The sequence below is a fragment of the Sipha flava genome, unplaced genomic scaffold (assembly GCF_003268045.1).
Source record: "Sipha flava isolate LNK unplaced genomic scaffold, YSA_version1 236_pilon_pilon, whole genome shotgun sequence".
In the NCBI taxonomy this organism is placed as follows: domain Eukaryota; kingdom Metazoa; phylum Arthropoda; class Insecta; order Hemiptera; family Aphididae; genus Sipha; species Sipha flava.
Window position 1 is genome coordinate 1916061 of NW_020272878.1, and position 24172 is coordinate 1940232.

At 31.3% G+C, this 24172-nt stretch overlaps 3 protein-coding genes across 3 annotated transcripts; all 3 read left to right on the plus strand.

Annotated features, from left to right (window-relative positions):
- The first annotated feature begins 7098 nt into the window (after positions 1-7098).
- On the plus strand, positions 7099-8199 carry LOC112683840. Its single transcript, XM_025555008.1, has 4 exons — positions 7099-7258; positions 7434-7579; positions 7654-7945; positions 8030-8199. The coding sequence occupies exons 1-4, from the start codon at positions 7099-7101 to the stop codon at positions 8197-8199; spliced, it is 768 nt and encodes a 255-aa protein (XP_025410793.1).
- Positions 8200-14589: 6390 nt separating this feature from the next.
- On the plus strand, positions 14590-16447 carry LOC112683841. The gene is made up of 4 exons (XM_025555009.1): positions 14590-14742; positions 14794-15019; positions 15188-16098; positions 16340-16447. Exons 1-4 carry the CDS (start codon positions 14590-14592, stop codon positions 16445-16447), a joined length of 1398 nt encoding a protein of 465 aa, XP_025410794.1.
- Positions 16448-22314: 5867 nt separating this feature from the next.
- On the plus strand, positions 22315-23958 carry LOC112683815 (CDP-diacylglycerol--inositol 3-phosphatidyltransferase). Its single transcript, XM_025554986.1, has 5 exons — positions 22315-22666; positions 22941-23075; positions 23184-23337; positions 23410-23573; positions 23628-23958. Exons 1-5 carry the CDS (start codon positions 22621-22623, stop codon positions 23771-23773), a joined length of 645 nt encoding a protein of 214 aa, XP_025410771.1. The 5' UTR covers positions 22315-22620; the 3' UTR covers positions 23774-23958.
- Positions 23959-24172: the final 214 nt, after the last annotated feature.

Genomic DNA, 24172 nt, shown 5'->3' on the forward strand with positions numbered 1-24172 from the left:
TACGTGGTTCACGCTACAAGTATTTTACTGCCTTTATGTTTAAAATAAATGTATTTTATTATGTAAAGATTGTATGGTTGTATTATCAATGGTACGTTACTGAATGATAATATATTCAAGTGATCCGCGAAAAAAAAATTTGAGAGCCGTTGATTTATAGATATAGATATACATCATAGGCGTGACTAGATTTTATTCACAGTGGCAGCCTAGCTATGACTAGGGCTATATGTTATTGAACCAAAAAAAAGCACTTTACACCCAATACAGTAATTTTAGAGGCGGGGGGGGGGTTGCAATTGTTTTAAATTTTAAAGTGAACAAAAACCTTTAACAATTTTTTAAAAAAAATTGCGGTATACGTAGTGAATTAGATAAAAAAAATATATGACGTGTATATATATAAATATACAGTATATTGTATACAGTAACCAAATTGTTTAAATAGTACATAACATAATAACATAAAAACAATGCATACTATATTTTATAATATTATAAGAATATAAGACATATTTCAAAGGACAAATCTTCTTTTTGTTGAAACATTTTTAAAATCATCAATAATTTTTTCAACATTTATATTACTCAAAAATTCTTGTTTATTAAATAAAAACAATAAAGCATTGACAGTACGTGTCTGACAGCCGACCGTGTAGCACGTGTTCATTTTTCGCGAGTGCGCATTTTATAGCTCCCGATAGCACACCACTGGACACACACATTATACGGGTAATATAATAGTATTATGTAATTATCTATCTTATCTCATAATGAGCAACGTTAATAAGACGGGCCGACCGTCTTTATCGCCAGTTATAAAACCGATATCGTCTAAACCTTTAAATAAAACATGTCCAATTCAAACTACCAAACCTACAAACATATCTACCACGCAATCTACTTTTTCTCGTCATACAAATTATTCGTTTATAACCACATCCGTTACCGCCACCTCCCACACAACTACTCCGTCATCATCAGCACCATCACCTTTGGCGACTATCGAGAGTATAGTCATCAGCCCAGAAATTCATACTAATAACACCACAAAAAACACTACTCGTAATTACGCCTACACGACAGCTACTGAAAACTCTCCTAGCCGTGAACAGGCACTCGTATTCAACTCAATAGACGGTATACCTCAAAGAGAATATGTTCTCACCATAGGAAAAATAATATTTCCTAAAAATATTGTCTTCGTTTCCCGCATTTCTAATCGTTCTGGCATTTTCCTTTCAAGCAAGAAAATACTTGACTCACTTTTAGAATCTACTCAAACTATCACAATTAACGACCAGTTAATACAAATGCGTAGACTTGTTAATCCTTCCAAAAAGATAGTCATATCAAATGTCTGTCTCTCCATTCCCAACCAGATTATAATCGACGCACTCAAAAACATCAATATTACTCCTATGTCCCAAATTGTGTACCTCAAAGCAGGGATCAACATCGAGGGTTATGACCACATATTGAGCTTTTGCCGACAGTTTCACATTAAACCTGAAGATGTCTCAAAGCTCTCCGGATCACTTTCCCTAGATTACAATCAAACTGACTTCAGAGTATTTTTCACTGATGACAGAATCACACTTTTTATGCAAAGCAACCGGCCACACTTCCAATACATGCAAGAAAAATGACGTCGACGTCCTTTCCTTTATTCTACACACGAACTCGGACCAGGTGGTGGAACCTCTCCCACAACCCTCCACACTCATAGACATCTCAGAACACCCTCAGACACACCTACAACAAAGAATCTGGGAAACACTGGAACTCAGTGTGACATACCTGAAGACCCAAGGCCCGCTACCATAAATTTAGAGCCTCAAAATCCATCCAAGGCCCCCTCCGCACTAACACTAAAGAGCAGTGCTAGTGAACCTATTCCTCAAATCTTTTCATCTTCTCGAACACTCCAACACTCAATCTAAAATCTCCCCGTACATCATGAATGCCATCTTCTTTCCTACGGCCTCACTCAAACCCTCCCATCCCATACCACAGGTCAACATCAAAGTCCTACCACAGCAGAGCAAAAACCAATTAAAAGACACCTGTCTTTTACACTCTTCGTTTCTCGAAACAAATAACACCACCTCAAGCATTCTTGACCCAACAACCCCACTCTTACCAACGACCTCACAAAAAAGACACGAAAAAAAAAAAGCTAAGATCAACGTCAGGTCAAACTCGTCGTCTAGTCTTGAAGACATAATACTAGAAGGGCTCAGACCAGCCGAGGAATTTTTTCCAACAACTCTAATAGTTCCTCCACATCCATACTACAGTTCAAATATATCTTGGAAAACTATACAAACAAAAACATTAATATCCATAATCTTTGTAAAGAGATTGACTCGGACATCCCATCACTAATGAAACTCATCGACGAAATCCGTCCCAAAATCACTAAAACTTTCCTTAAAACACACCTCACCAAGCTCGGTAATCTATTGTTCTAAACATCTCCACCTCAAGATTCTTGAAGTACTCGTTTTAAAAATAAACTCCACAAATGACGCTCTCAGATCCCTCACATTTCACACCAAGCTCTTTCAAACCTCCTTATACAATTCAAATAAAAACAAAAATACTTTAATAGAACATTAATGAGTTCTTCAGTAGACTTAAGGAGCTTCAGATACTAACCAAAGAACTGAACCCTACTATAGTATGCATTCAAGAAATCAATTTTAATGAAAAAGCAATCCCACATTTACGCACTATGATATCTATAAAATCAATCGCCTATCATGCGCTAGAGCCAGCGGTGGCGTTGCAATAATGATTAACCAAGATTTCACTAGTGTTGAACTCCCTTTAGTCACAGATTTCGAAACAATAGCTGTTTCAGTCCATCTGCCTCGCACAAAACTAACTATATGTAACATATATATCCCAAATAACAGGGATTTATCACTAGATGACATCGAACGCATCATATAACAGCTGCCCAATTCATTCATCCTAGTAGGCGATTTTAATAGTCACAGTGAGACCTGGGGATCTTACAAATCGGATCACAGAGGAAAAATCATCGATGAATTACTTACTAAAGATAATCTAATGCTTCTTAACATAGGATATCCCACAAAAATCAACCCTGTCAACGAACTCTCCTCCATAATTGACCTCTCCATCACAAACACTTCTTTTCGCATAGATTATAGTGGTGTACTTTACCATATACCATCAGCAGCAGTGATCACATCCCCATATAAATATCCATCAACCACCCTCTTGATGACACACACTCGGTTTATCCATCTAGATGGTCTATCAGGAAAGCCAATTGGGATCTTTTCCCATCTCTAATAGAAAAAAAAACCGATAACCTTCCCACCCCATCTCCAGAAAACATAGATGTAGACGTAAAAGAATTTACTGACATGATAACAGAAACAGCCTTAATTACAATAGGTAAGTCTAAGAACAGCTCCCCAAGACCTCACGTCCATGGTGGAATGATGAGATAAAAAAAGCTATCCAAAACAAAAATAAAGGTCTCAAGAAATTCCAAACCTCCTAGTCACTAGCGGACTTCATTAATCTAAAAAGGACTCGAGCCCTAACCAGATATCTGGACAAGAGCAGCAAATTTTCATCGTGGAAACAATATGTGTCCAGTATCAACAATCAAACTGATTCCTCAATTGTATGGAAAAAACTCAAATCTATCAGTGGTACCAATAAAAACACTATCCACTTCAACATAGACTCTAACATCAAATCTCCTAAAGAAGTAGCCAACACCTTGGGCCAAATGTTTCAAGAGAATTCAAGTAAATCCACCTATGATCAGGAATTCTTATCCAAGGCTCTCATGTACTACAACCCAACAAACACAGTAGATCCCCATAATATTGTCCAAACATAACTCAACTCATCTCTACTCATCACAAAACTGGAGAAAGCTCTCCAAAATTGCAAAAGCAAAAGTCCCAGCCCTGACGGAATTCCTTACCTATTTATACAAAATCTCTCAGCAAACGCAAGGATCCCTTTACTATCAATATACAATTCAATCTGGAACAACAATTGTTTCCCCAACCCATGGAGGCATAGTCTTGTCATCCCTATTTTAAAACCAGACAAAAACAAATTTTTGCCTGATAGCTATCGTCCTATATGTCTTTCAAATACGCTCTATAAACTACTCGAGAAAATGATTAATAATCACCTAATATGGCACCTGGAAAAATCTAATTACCTTACTCCTGAACAAAACGGTTTTGAGACGTGATCGAAGTACTACTAAGAATATTCTAAACATTAAAAATGAAATCCAAACAGCTATTAAGTACAATCAAAGCTTAGAACTGATTAGTTTTGACATCACTAAGGCATATGACTCAGCCTGGAGACCTAGAAACAAGCTAACAAGCTCGACAAAATTCTAACCAAAGGTAACATGTTAGACTTCATAAATAATTTCCTCGGCACCCGAACGTTTCAAGTTAAAATCTCCAACGTTCTATCCGACACATTTACACAAGAGAATGGTGTACCCCAAGGTTCTACTATTTAAGTGACGCTATTCCTAATCGCCATCAATGACATTTCTGAAGGAATATGCAAACCTAATATCCCTCTTTTATATGTTGATTATTTCAATATCATGTGCCGCAGCTCTAACATCAGCACTATTCAACAATTGCTACAAGACACAACAAAAAAACTTGAACCCTGGTCTAAAACGTCCGGTTTCCGATTCGCAACGAACAAAACGAGCCTCATAATCATCAACGAAAAAAGAAAAAAGGAAAAAATAGAAATAAAAATGGGTAGCCACACTATCAAGAACCAAACTCAAGTCAAAATCCTCGGGGTAATCTTCGATTCAAAAGCTTCAATGTGCCCTTTCATACAACACATAAAAAAATCCTGTTTTTCTAAAATCAATTTAATCAAAATACTTTCCCACACAGCGTGGGGAGCACAAACCCAAATGCTACTGAAAGTCCATAAATCACTTATCCTTTCCAAAATAGATTACGGAGCCTCACTTATATCCACCGCCAAACCTTCTCACCTCAGCATACTAGAATCTGTACATAACTTAGGGATTCGACTATCCATAGGCGCGTTCCAATCAAGTTCCATCAGTAACATACTCAACATTGCCAGCATTCCAACATTGGACATAAGATGGTCAGAACTAACATTCAAAATCGCCGCCAGAATTGTCCGTACCCCCCAAGGTCTTCACTCCTCACCCAACCTCATTTTCGACCATTACAAAAAATATGATCCAGATAACATATTGACAACTGAAATCAGCATATCCCCTCCGTGGCGCATCTCGATGAACATCAACCTTGACCTACATCAACTCCCCAATAAATCTACCAGCACCACTCAATACAGAAACCTCTTCATTGAAATACTTTCATCTAAACAGCAACACGCACTTATAATACACGGACGCCTCCGTCATGGCAAATAGTGTTGGAATGTCTATCATCCACGGGGATTAAAAAAATTTTCGATTATATAGAACTAGTTAGCCGTGCTCTTCAAGCTCATAACATTGATATTTTAATGGCTATAGATCTTTTAAAAAAATCTGAGAAAAATATTAACTCTTTGAGACATGATGAAGTGTTCCTAAATATTTATAGTTCAGTCACAAAATCTGCAAATGACCTTAATTTGGAAAATGAATTGATCTTTCCACATAAAAGAAATAAAAAAGTTCCACGTCAGTCTGGAGAAATTACTAGAGATGAACCGATTAATGATCCGATTTGTTTTTATAAAGTGAATACATACTATATTATTATTGATAAAAATGTAACTGAACTAAAAAAAAGATTTGAAGATAATGCTATAGAAATTGCAAAAGATTTTGTATTATTATCTACTAAATGTATTAACTCTATGAGAAGAAGAAAAAACATTCCTTCTGATGCTTTTACTTGTATTTCAGAAACTTATTTTCAATTCCTCAACAAAGATAATAAAACGGGAGAATATAATCAATTAGTTGACTCAAATATTGACATAAATATTTCTGTAAAATTAACAAATTTTCTTCATAATATTTCTAATTCATCATCTGAAGAATATTCAAGTTCTTATGAATCTAACAATGATGAAACTGGTAGTACTATTACAATGAAATTAGGAACACTATTATATTTGTATACATTTTTTTCACTTAAAGGATTAAAAACAGTTTTTACTAATTTATTTAATGTATTTAAAATTGGTTTAACATTGCCAATTTCCAGTGCTTCGCCTGAAAGATCGTTTTCTAAATTTAAATTAGTTAAAAACAGACTTCGGTCAACTATGGTTCAAAGTAGACTTGAATGATCATATCGCGTGAACCTGATATAATTATAGAAACCAAAACAGTTGTGAATAATTTTGCCAGAAGATCATCTACATTATCTAAAGCTCTAATATTTTAAGTATATTATTTTATGTCTAAAATTAAATGAGATAGTATTATTCAATCGTATATATTAAAAGTATATTTTTATTATTATTATTTTTTTTACTTAAAAATAATTTATCATATTTACTTAGGTATATTAATTACAATATATTAATAATAATTTAGGTATTATTTATGTTAAAATTTAAATTTTAAAATGATAAAAGTTAACAAAACTTATTTGTAGATTTGTATTTTTCATGTAGTACTAATAAAGAGGAGGAAGGGGTAGCAAAAACACTAAAAAACATTTTTATGAAGTAAATTGGGGGGTGGTGATGGTGGTTTAATATCATTTTAATATTAGTTCGGCGCCACTGATTATAGTTATTGTGATAAATTATATAAATATAATTACAATAAAACTTACGAATTTATTTATTATGATTATAGCATCTTTAGCTTTTTATTTTATTTCTAATACATCTTGAATTAATTATTAATTAGATATTATGAATATTCGTTCTATAACTTTTTTTTATAAAATGTGTGTCAGACGCATTGTTACTAGATACATGCATTTTATTTGTAACTGTTTTCCTACTTGCGTTTAACGCAGCGCGTCAGTGAATGTCGCAGTGCGTCCGGACGCACTACTAGTCTGGACTAATACTTCGTTGAAACGTCTTGCGTCAACACACAAAATGTCTAAAAAATTTGTATTTTCCTCAACTGAGGATGAAATTTTAATTGAATTTGTGCAACAAAACCGTGAAATTTTTGATAGTGCTCACCCTAAGCACAAAGATTTACATCACAAAGAAACTATCTGGAAAACTATTTTAGAAAAAGTCGGTAGAACAGGTATATATAAAAATATAATAGTACTAATAACTAGTAATAATTAATTTAATTAATTAAATATGTATTAACTAGTTCACTAGATGGATATAATTTATTGTAATTACTTAGCTTTATTATAACAATATTTTTATGCTTTTAAATTATGAAAGTTAAAAAGTTAAGAGTTTTTTTATAGAAGAAGACTACAAAAAAAGGTGGAGGAATATTAGGGATATGTATATGAAACAGAAAAAAAAATTGTCAACTGGTTCAGCTACATCTGAAAAAGTCAATAGAACACTGTCACATTTCTCATTTATGGATTCTGTGGAATACGAAATTGTATTTAATAAATATAGTTTAACATACTGAAATTAAAATTTTAAAATTGTAGGACTATATCAAACGTGGAAAAGCAACTTACTGATAATTCTTTTTCCGCAACTGAAGACGGAGGTGATGGTGAAGCTCTATTTGACATAGAAAATGACGAAGACACATCATTAGAATCCGCAAAAATATCTAACGATTTACCATCATCATACAGAAAAAAACGGATAATGTCCAGAGAGGATAAAATTAGCCAAATCTTAGCAAAAAGATCGAAAGAGAGGGATGTTATACTGTCTAAAATCGAAGCACAAAATGAAATTTTTGTCTCCGGTATCAGCAATCAGCAAGAGGATAGTGTGGATCTGTTTTTCAAAAGTATTTCCACGACTTAAAAAAAGCTACATCGACATGCAATAAATGAAGCAAAAATGCAAATTTTAAGTTTGGTTAACCAATAAGAGGACAAATATTGCAACATTCAAGAACAACCTCAAGTACACCAATCTCAATATTATGATTATAATCTTCCACTACAACAGAGGTTCATGGCGCCAAGTTCTTCCCCAACTACTTCATCATCATCGCACGGATTTATGCAATATAATTACGAAGAAGATAATACAAATTAATTGTTACTTACATTTTTTATAATATTTTTTCATCATTTTAAAGTTAACTTTTTTATTTTTATTTTAGATATACATTATACAGTGTATTAAAAAAAGTATACTATTTTGTTAATTTTGCTATGAATTTTTATGATTTATAATTTTTAAACTATAAAAGTTCGTATTCAGGTATTTTATGAAAGATGATCATATTTTTTTTTTTAATAAACCAAAAGATTATTATAAAGTATTTGTTCCAACGCTATATAAAGAATTATTTAAACCGATTTCATTAAAATATACATTTTAGCAAATATAATTTATGATATTTTAAAACTGTTATACTTAACACAGAAAACCAAAAACCTAAACATTTATAAATAGTAAGGACTTTGTTAGCTTCCTACGTCCTTTGTGAATTATTTTTGTTTTAATAATAATATTATCCACGAGGTACTAATATATAATTTCTATACTCATATTGTTTATTATTCAGTATTTCCCAAGGAAGCAATTAAATAATATACAAATAAAATATTATATAATATATTATTACGTATAGATTATAAATATTAAATTTAATTAAAAGTACATTTATAGATTTAAATGGTATAAACAATATTATGAAAGGTACTAAATTAAAAAAAAAATAAATATCCTAAAAATTTAAAAACATAATAATTATTATTTTAGTTTGTATTATTCATGTTTGCCATGTACTGCTCCTTCGTTAACGAAGTAATCTTTGAAAATCTCTCTTACTGCAAGTCCTTCTGAACTCAAAAAACCTCTTTCATGTTCCAATGGCAGCATGTTGTTATCAGGGATAGGTTGTTCTGAATCAAATTGATGGTATACTTTTCCATTTTTTTCTAAGTAGGCATCCCGTAACATGTTATGCAAACAACATGCTTCAATTATCAAGTCATCGCATGTACTTGGATTGATATTTATTAGTTGATAGAACACTCTAAATATCTGGCTCAACAGACCAAACGCATTTTCTGTTACTCGTCTAGCACGACTAAGACGATAATTAAATATAGTTTTTCCACTATCTCTTCTAGCCGATTTTTGTGAAAATGGTCGTAATATATGTTTATGTAATCTAAATGCTTGATCACCAAGTACCACATGAGGTACTACAGAGTTTGAATTGGGAAATGCACAATCCTCTGGAAATTTAAAAGTACAATTCAAAATTTGCTGTCCCATATTTGATTTTAAAAAAATTCCACTACCCCCTCCTCTTCCAAACGAGCCGACGTCGATCGCAATAAATTTATAGTTTGCATCGACCATGCCAATAATACAATGGAAAAATAATCTTTGTAATTAAAATACAAAGAGTCTGAATTATTAGGACATCGGATTCTTACGTGTTTTCCGTCAATCGCAAGTATGCAGTTGAGAAAGTTCCATTTAATTTAAAATTCATTAGCCTTAACTTTGTAGTCGATAGTAGTTGGATTTGGTAAAAATAATGGCATTAACATTTGTTTTAATGCTGTCAATGTTTCTTTTACTATTACGCTAATATAGCTGTAAGAAATTCGGAAAGCAAACGATAAAGACCTAAAAGATTCACCTGTAGCTAAATATCTGAAATATAAATTTAAAAATATTAATAATTTTGGTTAAGTAATACATAATATTAAGTGATATAATACAGGGTGTTCCAAAATGATTCATCCGATTTAAAAAAATCATATTTATTGTAAAATTTGATTAATCATGTTAAAATTAATTTTACATTTTAATGGATTATTTTAAGTTTTAGGTACAATGCTTATAAATGTTCAATGTGACCCCCCTTACTTGCACGACACACATCGAAGCGATATTCAAATTCCTCATAAACCTGTTGAAGCATGTCGACTGTAACCAAGTTGATGTCGTCTGTAATGCGACTTTTCAATTCGTCAAGATCTTTTGGAAGGGGAGGTACATAAACAATGCTTTTTATGTAACCCCAGAGAAAAAAAATCACAGATTGTAAGATCCGGCGAACGGGGCCATGGACAAAATGTAGCGTCATTAGCACTACAGCGACCGATCCATTTCTGTGGTAGCTGATCGTTAAGAAATTTGCGTACTTCTAAGGACCAATGTTGTGGTGCTCCATCTTGTTGTAAAATGAAATCATCTCCATCTGATTTCTGTGGACTTCTTACAAAACTTTCTCGAATTTGTTCAACATTTTCATCCGAAGTTCTTGGTCTACTTGATGACTTCCCTTTACATAAGCAACCAGTTTCTTGGAAGGTTTTATGCCATCTTCGAATACTCTGGGCTGTTAGAGGTTCAATGTTAAACTTTCGACGAAAATCACGCTGCACGGTTATAACAGACTCGCACTTCTCAAAGCGGAGCACACAAAACGCCTTTTGTAGCTCGGTCAACATTTCGATAACAACTAATTAAGTTACGTCACTAACGATTACGGTGCCGAATTTAACAACTAGATAACTTAAAATAAACTTAGTTATCTAATCTTTCCATTAATACATTGGTCATTAACCTGCGATTAACCGTTGTCGAACTATATCAGTTCGTAATCGGATGAATCATTTTGGAACAACCTGTATATCTAATATATAATATTAATCTATTATAAAATTATCCAGACCGTCAAGAATCACTATTCGTATACAATGATTAATCATCATTAGAGCTTTAAATTATTAATTACGAAATTAATTTTGCATAATTATCTACTAGCTACTTGTATTAATACGTTAGTAAAATTTTTAAAAGAATGGCAGTCAAGTGGATAACGCTCCGCTGTTCAGTAGATTTTAACACGTTTCATAAAAATTTGAACTTTAAAAGCTTATAAAAAAAAATTGTGACTAACGATTTTTGATTTTTTTTAACTACAATAAGAAAAAATTATAAAGAACCTTGTATTAAATTTTCAAGTTTTTTTTTACCGACGTTTTAAAGAAAAATCTTAGAAAAATCGAAAATGTTATAGTTGTCTTTAAATAACTTTAAAAAAAGCCAGAATATTTTGAAAATTAAATCGTGTATTGATAATGCTAATATAAACATAGTGAACATTTTAAGTATTTACACTGATTCATTTTTATGTTACAATATGAAAAAATCAATTTTGTCGAAACTGGTTTTACGTAAAAATTCCCGTTTTTTCGTCACTTTCAGTGTTCTTTTTAGACGCTTTACAAAAGTTGTAGGAAAATTATTACTTTTGAAATTCATGCATTATTTCAACAAGTCATAGAACACAAACAAAAATAAACACACATAAATCAATAAATTCATAACTCTGTCTAGAATCTAAATATATTTAAATACATGATGCTAAATATTTGTTATTATTTTGAATATTATTGACTAAAATATTTACCTTAAAGTTAATGTTAATTTTTCGTCGGCGAATATTGGTTCAGGTACTCGCATAGTTGGTTTCTTTGTAAGATCTTTTTTGACCAATGATAAAATAAAATAAAATTGTTCTTTATTTACACGGAAAAATTCTCGAAATTTAGTATCATTATTAAAAAGATGTCCTTCGATCAATTGTTTAAAAAATCCCTAGGTTTTCCTCGTAGATACTATACTGTTGAATGCATTTCTCTGTTCAGGAATCATTCTTAAAAGTAATTCATCTTCAAAATCTTCTTCTTCTTTGAGTATTTCACAAATTATATTATTGTTGTTCAAAATGAATTGTCGGTGCATCATGATAGAAAGATTTGGAAAATAAATAAAGAAACTTACTTGTGTACTAGATCACGGTTGCACCATGATGGAATTTAAAAGAACACAATTTGATCAAAAAATTATATATTATTGCATCGAAACGCATGCAGAGAGAACGGGCGCGCGTTACGTCTAAACGCTGCGTCTAGGAGTCCCATTTTTCTGCGTTTAGACGCTGCGTCTGGACGCTGCAGGGAAAACGTACCTTTATACTTATTAATTATTATGAATTGATAAATGATAGTAATAAAAATATTGAATAATATTACGGCGTATAAACGACGACGGTAATGACTAATGACAGTTCGTTTGCTGATAAAGTTGAAGCGTATTATTTTGGGGAAGTCACACGCACACTAATAATCGATTACAAACGCACACACTCAGAAGGCATAACATTACGCGTATAAGGTATTGTCTATACTCAACCCCTTAAAAAAGATCTGCTTCCGACCCACTTAACTAATAATAATGCATATTTCCTGCAAGACCGCCATATTATAACTGGTTTTTTATAAGGGAATTAAATAACTCAACCTTTTTTCAATTTTTATCTAAATTTAATTTTTGATCACTAAAACAGTTTTTTTACGTGTCCTAACAATTTTTTATTTTATGGAGTTACGGCTTTTTCGAAATGACCGATTCAATTAATATTAATTAAAATGAAACATTAAATAGTTTCAAACAAATTTAAAAAATAAGATTACTGAAAATCAAAAATTAAACTATATACTTATTTTAATCTAATTAATAATTACTCATAATTAATTTTATAGTTATTTAGTTCAATATAATTAAAAGCCAACATTTTAACCTAACCCTGCAGATTAAGCTAAAATACATATTAAAATACTTAAAACCTATTTCAATAAAAAATAAAATTTTTTAAAAATTATAAATTAAATATTTAGTGTTTATTATTTATTAATTTTTGTGTTATGCACACTACAATTATTTTATGATTGAAAAGTTTTACTCCAAATATTGACAGTTAATTTTTAAAAGTTTTATTTTAAAATAATATAGTTAATTAGTTAATTTTATTTTTTTTGATTTATAATCATTATACTGTAATTGAATATAAGTTATTTACATTGAAACATAAAAAATTAATTGTTAAATATATACACAATATATAAATTAAATATTCAAGCTATAAAACTATTTAATTCAACTATAAAATAAAATAGGTAATTTTTTAATTATAAAATGATAAAATAATAATATTAAAGTTGATTATAATAAAATTTTAAATAGTTTTAAGGCTAGTTAAATAAAACCAATACAAAAAATAATTTGAGTATGAAATTTTCCATTATTTTAAAGTTTAGAATGTTTAGATAATAAATGAATAATTAATTACAGGTATCATTCCAAATTGAACCCTTGGTTCTATTTTTTTCAACAATCCATCTCGTTCAGTATTTTCTTTTTCGATATCTGTGTAAGAAGTTAATGATTTTGTACGATCAGCTTCAGCAGTAGCTCGTCTACTTCCCATTGCAGTATCAATGCATACTTAAAATCCTAGACTCTGAAGAATAAAAAATAAATAAACTTAAATTTAAAATAACATACTTAAAGCCAAATACTCCGTATATTCTGATTTGTTCTGCGACTTAGTATACCTTTAAATGCACCAGAAGCAACAAACAAGATATTAGTTGTATCTACTTTTACTGTTTCATCTACTAATCTACTTGAAGATCACTGGATCCCGCCTATAAATTATGAAATTTGTGTGGTCACCAAGAATGGAAAACAAACTAAAAAGTTCGCTCAAAAATCTCATCTTGATAAATTCCATTGGCTCGTTTTATCACATAAAGACCAGGGGCTGTATTGTAAATATTGCGCTCTATTTGCTACAAGCTCAGGCGGCGGAGTTCGAACAAATACGCCTCTTAAATGGCTTGTTAAACAACCCAGCTTTTAATGATCTACTAGGAGAAAAAGGATCACTATTAACACACCAGCAAAATAAATATCACCAAATTTCGGTTGAAACTGGAAAAAGTTTTCTTGTAAATTACCATACCCCTGACCTTAATATTTCTAATCAAGTCTGTAAGCAACGATGAGCGCAAATTAAAGAAAATAGAGATCGTTTGCGACCATTTGTCAGTACAATTATATTATGTGGCCGCCAAAATATTCCGTTTCGTGGACATAGGGATGACGGAAATACAAGTTTAAATTTTGTGGAAATTATCAAAATAGTATGGTGGCAAATCAAGAGGGAAATTTTAGAGCTCTTCTAAGATTTCGTATCAAGTCAGGTGACTTAATTCTGCGTCAGCATTTAGAAACAGAAACTCCAATTCAACGTATATTATCAAAATCGTGCAAAATGAACTTATTGATACATGCAAAGATTTTATTCAAGAAACTATTTTAGCTAAAGTAAAAGAAGCAAAATTATTTTTATTAAAATTTGATAACACAACTGATATCTCTCACACTCAGCAACTGAGTCTCTCCTTTCGATATTTCTACAATGGAATAATCAAGGAGGAATTTTTAACTTTTTGTAATGCTTACGAGATGATTCATGTTGAGGACGCAAATGCAGAGCGTCGATTAACAGGCGTTGCATTGTCACGTATAATAGAAGATTTTTGCTTTAAATTTGATATCGATTTAGCATAGTGGGTTGGCATAGGTACAGACAGCTGCTCTATGATGGTCTCTGAAACTAAGAGCGCAGTTCACGAACTTTTTAAAAAGGCCATTAACGCTAAGAGTTGTCCATGCAACAACTATATTTTGAACAACTCATTAGCCAAATTTTCAAAAGTTACATCTTGTCGTAATGCTTCAGCAACTATGAGGAAAGTAATAGCTTTTGATAATTTTTCAATAAAACAACACTAAGTCTTTGAAAAGGAGCTTCAAGGGATAAATGTACAAGGAATATGCGAAACTCGTTGGGTTGAAAAGCACGATGGACACTTACAATTTCAGGGCGATAACTTGGTCAAAATGTGTAATGCCCTACACAGAATTACAACTTGGGATGATAGCAAAACCGCGAGTGACGCTCAATATCTCTTACATGCTCTATGTAGTTCTGAATTCATTATTGCTTCTTTATGCTTGAATGATGTCTTAGGTAAGTGATGATTTATAGATTTGTATTATTATGTATTATTATAATAGCTAGATTACGATCAATATGGTTTTAGAAAAAACAATGGTACCAGGGAAGCAATATAGAGCTTAAGAATAATATTAGAAAAACAAATAGATAGGCAAAAGAAAACCTTTATGGCTTTTGTAGATTTAAAAAAAGCTTTCGACAATGTCAATTGGAAAATACTGTTTAACGTAATGAACAATGTTGGAATAGACATTAAAGATAGAAATATTCTACACGCAATATATAAAAATCAAGAAGCGGAAATTAAAATCAATTCCACAACAAAGACAGCTAATTTACAGAAAGGAGTAAGACAAGGGTGTCCACTGTCACCATCTTTATTTAATGTCTACGTTGAACTAGCGATAAGAGATATAAAACAAAAGCTAGAAGAACAAATGATAGGAGTAGTAATAGTAGGTATATTAATACCAATGATATGCTTTGCAGATGATATAGTTTTGCTCGCCACATCTGAAAACGATCTACAAACAGCAATTATTGAAATGGATAACATATTTCTAGAATTCAAATTAAATAAAAATTCGGAAAAAACCAAAGTAATGATATGTAGTAAACAAAATGAGCCAAACATTAACATATCCCTAAAAGGAAAAATAATGGAACAAATAAATCAATTTAAATATTTGGGAAGTATAATAGATAATGAAGGAAGGTCAAAAAAGGAAATAAAAAGTAGAATAGGGCAAGCAAAAAAGGCATTTCTACTTAAGAGTAAATTACTAACATCAAATAATGTAGATCAAAGAACGAGAAAACATTTAATTAAAACATACGTATGGAGTACAGCATTATATGATTGTGGAACATGGACGTTGAACAAAAAAGAGGAAACCACTCTAGAAGCTTTTGAAATGTGGTGTTGGCGTAAAATGAAGAAAATAAAATGGACGGAATTGAAGACAAACGAAGAAGTATTAGATTTAGTCAAAAAGAAAAGAACATTGCTAAATAATTTAAGGTCAAGACGATGGCATATAATAGGTCATACGTTAAGACATAATGAAGAGCTCCTAGCCTCATACTGGAAGGTATGATAGAAGGGAAACGCGAAAGAGGTAGGCCAAGAACATGTTACATAAGTCAAATAATTAAAGATGCAAGAGTCGATTCGTACAAACAACTCAAAGACAAAGCACAAGACAGAGAATCATGGAGAGAACATTTATTGTAGACCAATCTACGGATTGAATACTAAAAAAAATAAATAAAATAAATAATGTGATGACTTCTTTATTTAATTTACAAATATTTAAATATTTTAAATTTTAGGTACAACTGTATCACAGCCGTTTTTTTCAGACTTCGGCTATTGATTTAAAAAGGGCAACCGATGCAATGAAAGACACTATTTTTGTTCTGAAGCAAAAGAGAACATAGAGTGATTCTGTTTTCCAGCAATTATTTTTGAAATCAAAGGAGATTTCCGAGGTGTTGGACGTGGAGATAAAAGTACCAAGAATTGTTCCTAGATAAAGGTCTCGTGTATCACCGTGTTTCGATAAATTGTGATAATTATTATAAGTTGTAAATACTAATAAGGCTCGGGCCACACTATGCGTTTTGTCGGTTGCCGATGAACCGCATCCCGATAAACCGAAATCGGGAAGAACATAGATATATATATATATATTAAATATAATATTTTAATAATATATCTGTGGGGAAGACCGATTACACAACGCATTTTATCGATTGCCGATTTAAAAAGTGCGAAAAATATTTTAATTCAAAATAATATGTTCTTGGAAATATTAGACTACTGTGATATTATATTTGATTTCAACGAAATTTAGCTGGTTTAATATTATATTATTACTATATAGTGCTAAAGATAGACCTATCATAAAACTCGGATTGTAAACTTTTTATGATAGTTATATTGTTATATAAACTAATATGGAATAATAAGAAACCTTATATATATATATTATTTTAAATGATTTGATTTCGACGAAATGTGTATTAGTAAACCGCAACCGATAATCCGCAAGTGTAGTCAGCACAATACGAAATAAAGTTTTTTGAAGTACTTTCCAAAACGTATCAGGTATGTCGAACTGCAACACGTTGTGGTTTGTCCCGACGAGTTTTAAATCGGTTTTCCGAATCGATCAGTGTGGCCCCGATAATGCGGCTTATATGTTATTTATTGATGTTGCGGTCGTTTATCAATCGGTTCCGGATTATTGGCAACCGATAAAATGCATAGTGTGGCCCGAGCCTAAGTTATATATATTGATATAAAGAGTACCTATTGCCAAAACGATAAAATTCGATAAAGCTAGCCATACACGATCCACAGTTTAACCTGCACGGTTTTTACCGATTTCCGACGACGACGACGCGACTTCACACACGCTACGGTTTGCCGGAGACGCCGAACTGTGCAGTCACAGTTTCCGACCAACAGCCTTCAGCTCTTATATATATAAATATATATTTATATAAATCGATAAATTCCTCCAAAATCTTACAGCTTATTATTATTAATAATAATCTTCTGTATATATAAAACAGTAAGCTGATTGACTGCTATCAACGCACAGCTCAAACCATTGGACGGATCTGGCTGAAATTTGGCATATAGATAGCTATTATGATGTAGACGTGCGCTAAGAAAGGATTTTTCGAAATTTCGAATTTAAAGGGTTGAAATCGGTTTAATATTTTTTGACCAGGTCGAAAAATGCGCTATTGAAAATGAATTATATTAAATAAAACTATTAAAAAATTATTAAAAAACTATTAATTTTATTTTTGGTAGTAAATGACGGGTATTGCATAAATATTAAACAAAAAGATCCCGCAACAAGTGCCAAAACAAATAAGAATTTTAGTTCAAAAAATTATGCATATCGGTTGATGATTAGACGCGATCAGGACTAAGTTATTTTACGATACATAAGCTTTGTCAACAATTCATGGTCAAAATATATATAAAGATAGATAGCGAACGATTTCGATACTTCGATTTCGATTCAATTAAAAAAAGCTGCGTGCAAAAGATTCTCAAAACAATTGTTAGATATTGGAGATGGGAAAGTTACTACAGATGAAACGGGATGTATAAAATTACCGAACGATTTCTGCACAATCATTTATTCGCAAGATGTTCTCATTGACCAGATATGTCCCAGTGTACACAGACAATACACAAATCATGAGTGGCTGGCAGAAAGAGCAATTTTAGTAGCAAAAAATGTGGAGGTCAACGAATTGAATCTCAAGATACAAAATTTGTTACCAGAAAACTTGGTGTCATACAAATCTAGATACAGTTTGCGATGCTACTGAAGTTGTAAATTATCCAACAGAGTTTTTAAACTCATTGGATTTACTAGGCATGCCACCGCATAATTTATAATTGATCATTACAATTTACCATCGATAAAATACCTCCTTCAGAGTCATTTAAAGTTGTAATACATGCAGATAAAAAACCACCAGAAGAACATAGAGGCAGGTATAATGCACCAACGGCAAATGAAGTTGCTTAAGTGTTAGTAGATCAGCAGTTTGATCGAAGAGACATCATCCTCGAAAACCGAAGTAACTCACTTCACCGTATCAGTGAGATACATCGAGCATACGACGCACTGCAGTATCCTTTAATGTTTTGTTGGGGGATGATGGGTATGCAATCAATATACCACAACGCGATCCAAAAACCAAGTTACCACTTAAAAAAACTGTCTCTGCATCAAGTTTTTACTCATATAGAATAATGGTCAGAGATGGGGAAGACAACTATGTAGTTAATTATCGTTCTCTTTTCAGTCAATATTTGGTAGATGAATACGCCAAAATTGAAACTGAAAGACTAAATTACATCAAAAACAACCAAGCCAAATTGCGTGCAGATAGTTATATTAATTTAAAAGATGCGATTGGACGACAAGACATAGAAACTAAACAGTTATGCCAAATGGTTATACTCCCGTCAACTTTTACTGGTGGGCCAAGGTACATGCACGAAAGAACACAAGATGCTATGACCTACGTTAGACATTACGGTCGTCCTGACCTTTTTATTACTTTTACATGTAATCCTCGCTGGGACGAGATAAAAGAGCTCTTACTTCCCGGTCAAAGATCATATGATCGACATGATATAATTGCAAGAGTGTTTCGGTTAAAAGTCAAAAAGACCATGAACTTATTGACAAAAGGTAAAATATTCGGAGAAGTGAGATGCTATATGTATTCAACAGAATACCAAACTGTAGAGAGGTTCAGGTAGTTGTAAGCTATAACTTATCGAATAGGTTATGATAATTGTTGGTTTGGGTTAAAATTACAACGGTTATAAAATTTTATATTAATGGACTGTATGATGTATAGTAAATAAATGATTTTGTTGCGTTATGAAATAATATATTTAATTTGAATTTTATTAAAAAGCTTTTTTATTCCATGTGCGGAGTCGGCACCTTTACAATTTAAAATACTTTTTTCCGACTGAATATAATAAAATCAAAAGCCCTTCGGTACACTAGACCGGTTAGGCCGATAACGATACCGACGCGGACACAATCGATAACATAATACACATATCGTATAATTTGACAATACTGAACATTGATATCTATAGGTAAGTGAGATGCTATTCAACAGAATACCAAACTGTAGAGAGGTTCAGGTAGTTGTAAGCTATAACTTATCGAATAGGTTATGATAATAATCATTATCTTAAAAACTAAATTAATATGTATAAAATATTATTTCAAAAATCTTAATTAATTTAAATTTCAATAGATTTAACAAAATTTAACCTTGGCAGGTTACATACATTTATATACTTAAACCCGGCAACGACGGGTAATTCAGCTAGTATAATATATAAGTTAAGTTGTTAAGTTGTGTACAGTAAAACTAGTTAACAACAAACTAAGTTGATAAAAAAAAAAATATAAACAGAAAAAATACGATGCCGTGATAGGAAATCAACTGGTCGAAACACGGGCATACACGCTCCGGTATGCCTGTACAGACATGACTGCACAGGTAAAAAGAATCGTTTTTCAATTCTTTTCCAGCTTCCTGTACAGTCCCCAAAAACTGCAAACTTGTCACATACACGTTCCGGAAAAACTATGCAATCCGCCTGCACAGTCCGAGTCCGACATCTCCGGCAAACCGGATCGTGTATGGCTAGCTTAAGGTTTGATATTATGATACGATACCATTAGTTATATTATGAACATAAAATATCAATGGTTTTAAAATTTATAAATATTTATATATTTTTTTTTTTGACACCATTAGCCCCCATGTCCAAATGGCTACGTCCATTTGTCCATTCGCGATTACCGACCCGTTGGATTAGGCCCCTTTCACACGACTACCATGGTGGCGCCACCAAAAAAGTAGCCACCAAACACGTCACCAGACACATTATTTTATTATTTTATTTTACAATGTACAACATTCTAACAAACTAATTAAACCAATATTTAGTTCCAAAATGGAAATTGAAGAGTTAACATGTGTTGCTTATTTGTACGGCCGTAGTAGACGTGCAAAGAAAAAAAACCGGGAAGTTTTGGGTACATTCATTAATTGCTGATCGCTCAACAAAAGGCTTATTCAATTTATTTTACTATGATTTAAGAAAATATGAAGACAATTTTTTTAATTATATAAGAATGTCGATCAGTTCATTTGATTAACTTTTCGGCATTCTTAAAGATGATTTAACCGGCCAACATACCAATATGAAAGACTGTATTTCACCTGTAGAAAAATTGATCGTAACTTTAAGGTAAGATATATATTGGCTAATAAATACTTTAAAAAATACTACTAAAAAAACTTTTTTAAAAAAAATATAAGACAATGTAGGTAATTTAACTTATTGTAATAGTATTAGGTACTTATCTACATATACTATAATACTTAAAAAAAATTAACAATAGACGTCTTGATTATGATTATTAAATTATGTTGTCCATTTTGTTAAACACAGTGCAGATAGTCTGGTCACGCGACTGGTGGCCGATCATTTGAAAAGAACGCGCGTTTTTCATAAGAAACCATATAAATGTTTTCGTGGCGCCACTTTATGTGATCGCGCGTCCAGCTATTTTGGTTGCGACCTTCGCGACTGGTGGCGCCACCAATTTGGTCGCGCCACCACGTGTGAAAACCATAATCTAGTTCTGTGTTTCTGTTGGCCGCGCCACCATGGTGGCGTCGTGTGAAAGGGGTCTTATTCGCAATCAGCCAACGATAATATTACGTACAATGAAATAATAATATTATCAACTCATTTTTTTTTACATTGGGTATTCTATTAAGAGTCCTATCACTGAAAAGCAGTGATGGGAATTATTTGAGTATTCGAATATTCGCATTCGAATAGGTATAGCGTAAATAATTCGAATATTTGAATATTCGACCTTTCGAATATCAGTATTCAATGCTACAATACAATACGTAACGAAAATTATTCGTTTAAGTTTTCGCTCAACACAAAACGTTTAATAATAATAGCTATTGTACCATTGAATATACATTACGTCTCTACTGGATAGCTTCCTCACTCACCGTCTTCTTGTCTGTCATATTAATTTGTTCTCTTACTTACTTATTGTAATTTTTTTAAATTTTTTATAGTAAAAAACAAAAAAATAATCTTTGGGTATTCCAAAAATGTACGGGGCCTCATACTTAAATATAGCTAGGGACCCCGTCGGCATTTGCCGACTAAACGACCGTTAGATCCGCTACTGCGCAAGTGCCTTTCTTTACTAGTGTTTTTATAAATAATTTTAAATACTATGTAGAAACACATACTATCTTAAAAATATAATCTAGAATCCCAGTTATATAGAATTATTAAGTAGGTAAAGTAACTGTACATGTTGACACAGTAATTAAACATGGAACTAAGAAATTAACTGTATTAACTATACATATATAGTGTATTGTGCATATACTAAAATTGGTATAACTACCAACTATGTTATTTAAGCGAGGTGCGTGTATGAAGATGAAGCCTTAGTTAATCCGACTTTGACGGCATGATCGTTGATTGGAAAAGACCCGAATAACCTCAATTTAGAGCGTATATCCTATACTTAAAAAAAAATTGTGCAATTGATTTTATTATATAAAATAAAATAAATGGTACAGAGTATAGATGATTTTCAAGCACCGATTGGTGGTACGGCGCGCGTTCTTGAGCAATCGTTTATTCCATGTTATCATAGTTACATAACGTTATCATTTATTTTTTTAGTAATTAATTTGTATTCGAACAAGTGGTACACAGTTCATCAACCAGCTGAGTTCACTATCTAGGCTATAGCAGTGTTATATAATTTCAGTGTAACATAGTCTGCTCTTTGTTTACTGTAGCGATAATTACTGTATTATATTTGTTGTTGTGGTGCCTAATTACGGTATTTTTTTTAATTTTGAACATTTTGCCCTATCGTTTTGATTTCATACAAGCCTGAATATCATTTTAATATTCAATTTCGATTGATTCTTTTATTCTCATTGACTTAGGAAATAATCCAAACCGTTTAATTTACATTCTGTTTATAATGGTTAAACAAGAGAATGTATTTTTGTTTGTGCCAAATTTAATTGGTAAGTGTTTTACTTTTTGTTTACAATGTATATATAGATTGATATTTAACAAATACTTAATGGTTTCAATGTCAATCAACACAATTATTTATCCACTTAATTTTAAAACTTATAAAAATTTAAACTTACCTATTCATAAAAAAATAAAAAATGACCAGATTTAAATCATTTATATTTTTTACTTTACACTCTTAAAATGTTAAATGAAATATATTATACTTAAAATAACCAATATTACTATTAACATATGTTATATTTGTAATAAATTTTACAGGATATGCTAGAGTAGTACTGGCTGTAGTTTCTATTTACTTTATGCCTAACAATTATAAAATAGCATGTTCATGTTATGTACTTAGTGCATTATTAGATGCTGTTGACGGTCATGCAGCTCGAGCATTTAATCAAAGTAAGATAATTTGAATGACATATTGTCATACTACCTATGTGAAAATAGTTGTATCATTTTTTTTTTTTTTTTTTTAATTAATTTATATCATAAAACATTATTTTTTAGGTACCAAGTTTGGAGCTATACTTGATCAATTAACTGATCGCTGTGGAACGATGAGTCTGTGTATTGCATTATCAAATTTTTATCCTAAATATATGTTTTTTTTTCAACTTAGTTGCATTATTGATATTTCTTGTCACTGGATCTACTTGCATTCGTAATATATTTTAATATTATTTCCTAATAATAAGATTATTTTATATAAAATTATGTTAATTTGTTATAATAGATCAATTTTGCAAGGTAAAACTAGTCATAAATTTGTGGAATTGTCTGGAAATTCTATAATGAGATGGTATTATACATCTAAACCTATACTATTTTTTATGTGTGCAGGAAATGAATTATTTTTTGCATCATTATATCTATGTCATTTTATTACAGGACCATTAAGTAAGTAATTATGAAATCAATAATATTAACACTACTAATTGTTATTATTTTTAGTTGCAGGTCATGGTTTATTTAAACTGTTGTGTTGGTTATCATGTCCAATAATGCTTGTCAAAACATTAATTTCATTGATTCACTGTTATGTTGCTAGTATAAATTTATCTATTATTGATGTTAATGAACGCCATGAAAAACAATAGGTTATTAGTTAAGAAAAAAAATTATGATATAGTTTAAATTTTAATACCTATGTGTGTTACATTTTTAAACATTCCATTATCATAATACTACTTTATTGGTTCCTTTTTGTTGTAAGTGTGATTTGCATCTGTATTTTTAAACTATTTACATTTTTAGTATCTAGTCATTGTTTTATTTATTACGTTCACACTAATTCATATTTTAGTAAACATTTTATGTATAAACTAATAGTGAGGTTTAAAAAAAATAAATACTTTATTATAAAATAGTCTTACATAGAAAATAAATACATGTGTAACTAATTGTAATTTTACTATAAATTAATTTATTTTATATTTTTTGTTATATTTCATTACAAAAAATACATTTACATAATTTAGACTAAATTAAATTATATC

Coding starts and splice junctions, on each gene's coding strand:
- LOC112683841 (XM_025555009.1), top strand. CDS start 14,590: ATGGTCTCTGAAACTAAGAGCGCAGTTCACGAACTTTTTAAAAAGGCC. Junction 14,743..14,793: donor CTTCAGCAACTATGAGGAAA/GTAATAGCTTTT, acceptor GTCTTTGAAAAG/GAGCTTCAAGGGATAAATGT. Junction 15,020..15,187: donor ATGCTTGAATGATGTCTTAG/GTAAGTGATGAT, acceptor TGGCTTTTGTAG/ATTTAAAAAAAGCTTTCGAC.
- LOC112683815 (XM_025554986.1), top strand. CDS start 22,621: ATGGTTAAACAAGAGAATGTATTTTTGTTTGTGCCAAATTTAATTG. Junction 22,667..22,940: donor GTTTGTGCCAAATTTAATTG/GTAAGTGTTTTA, acceptor TAAATTTTACAG/GATATGCTAGAGTAGTACTG. Junction 23,076..23,183: donor AGCTCGAGCATTTAATCAAA/GTAAGATAATTT, acceptor ATTATTTTTTAG/GTACCAAGTTTGGAGCTATA.
- LOC112683840 (XM_025555008.1), top strand. CDS start 7,099: ATGTCTAAAAAATTTGTATTTTCCTCAACTGAGGATGAAATTTTAATT. Junction 7,259..7,433: donor AGAAAAAGTCGGTAGAACAG/GTATATATAAAA, acceptor GTTTTTTTATAG/AAGAAGACTACAAAAAAAGG. Junction 7,946..8,029: donor TGTGGATCTGTTTTTCAAAA/GTATTTCCACGA, acceptor TTAACCAATAAG/AGGACAAATATTGCAACATT.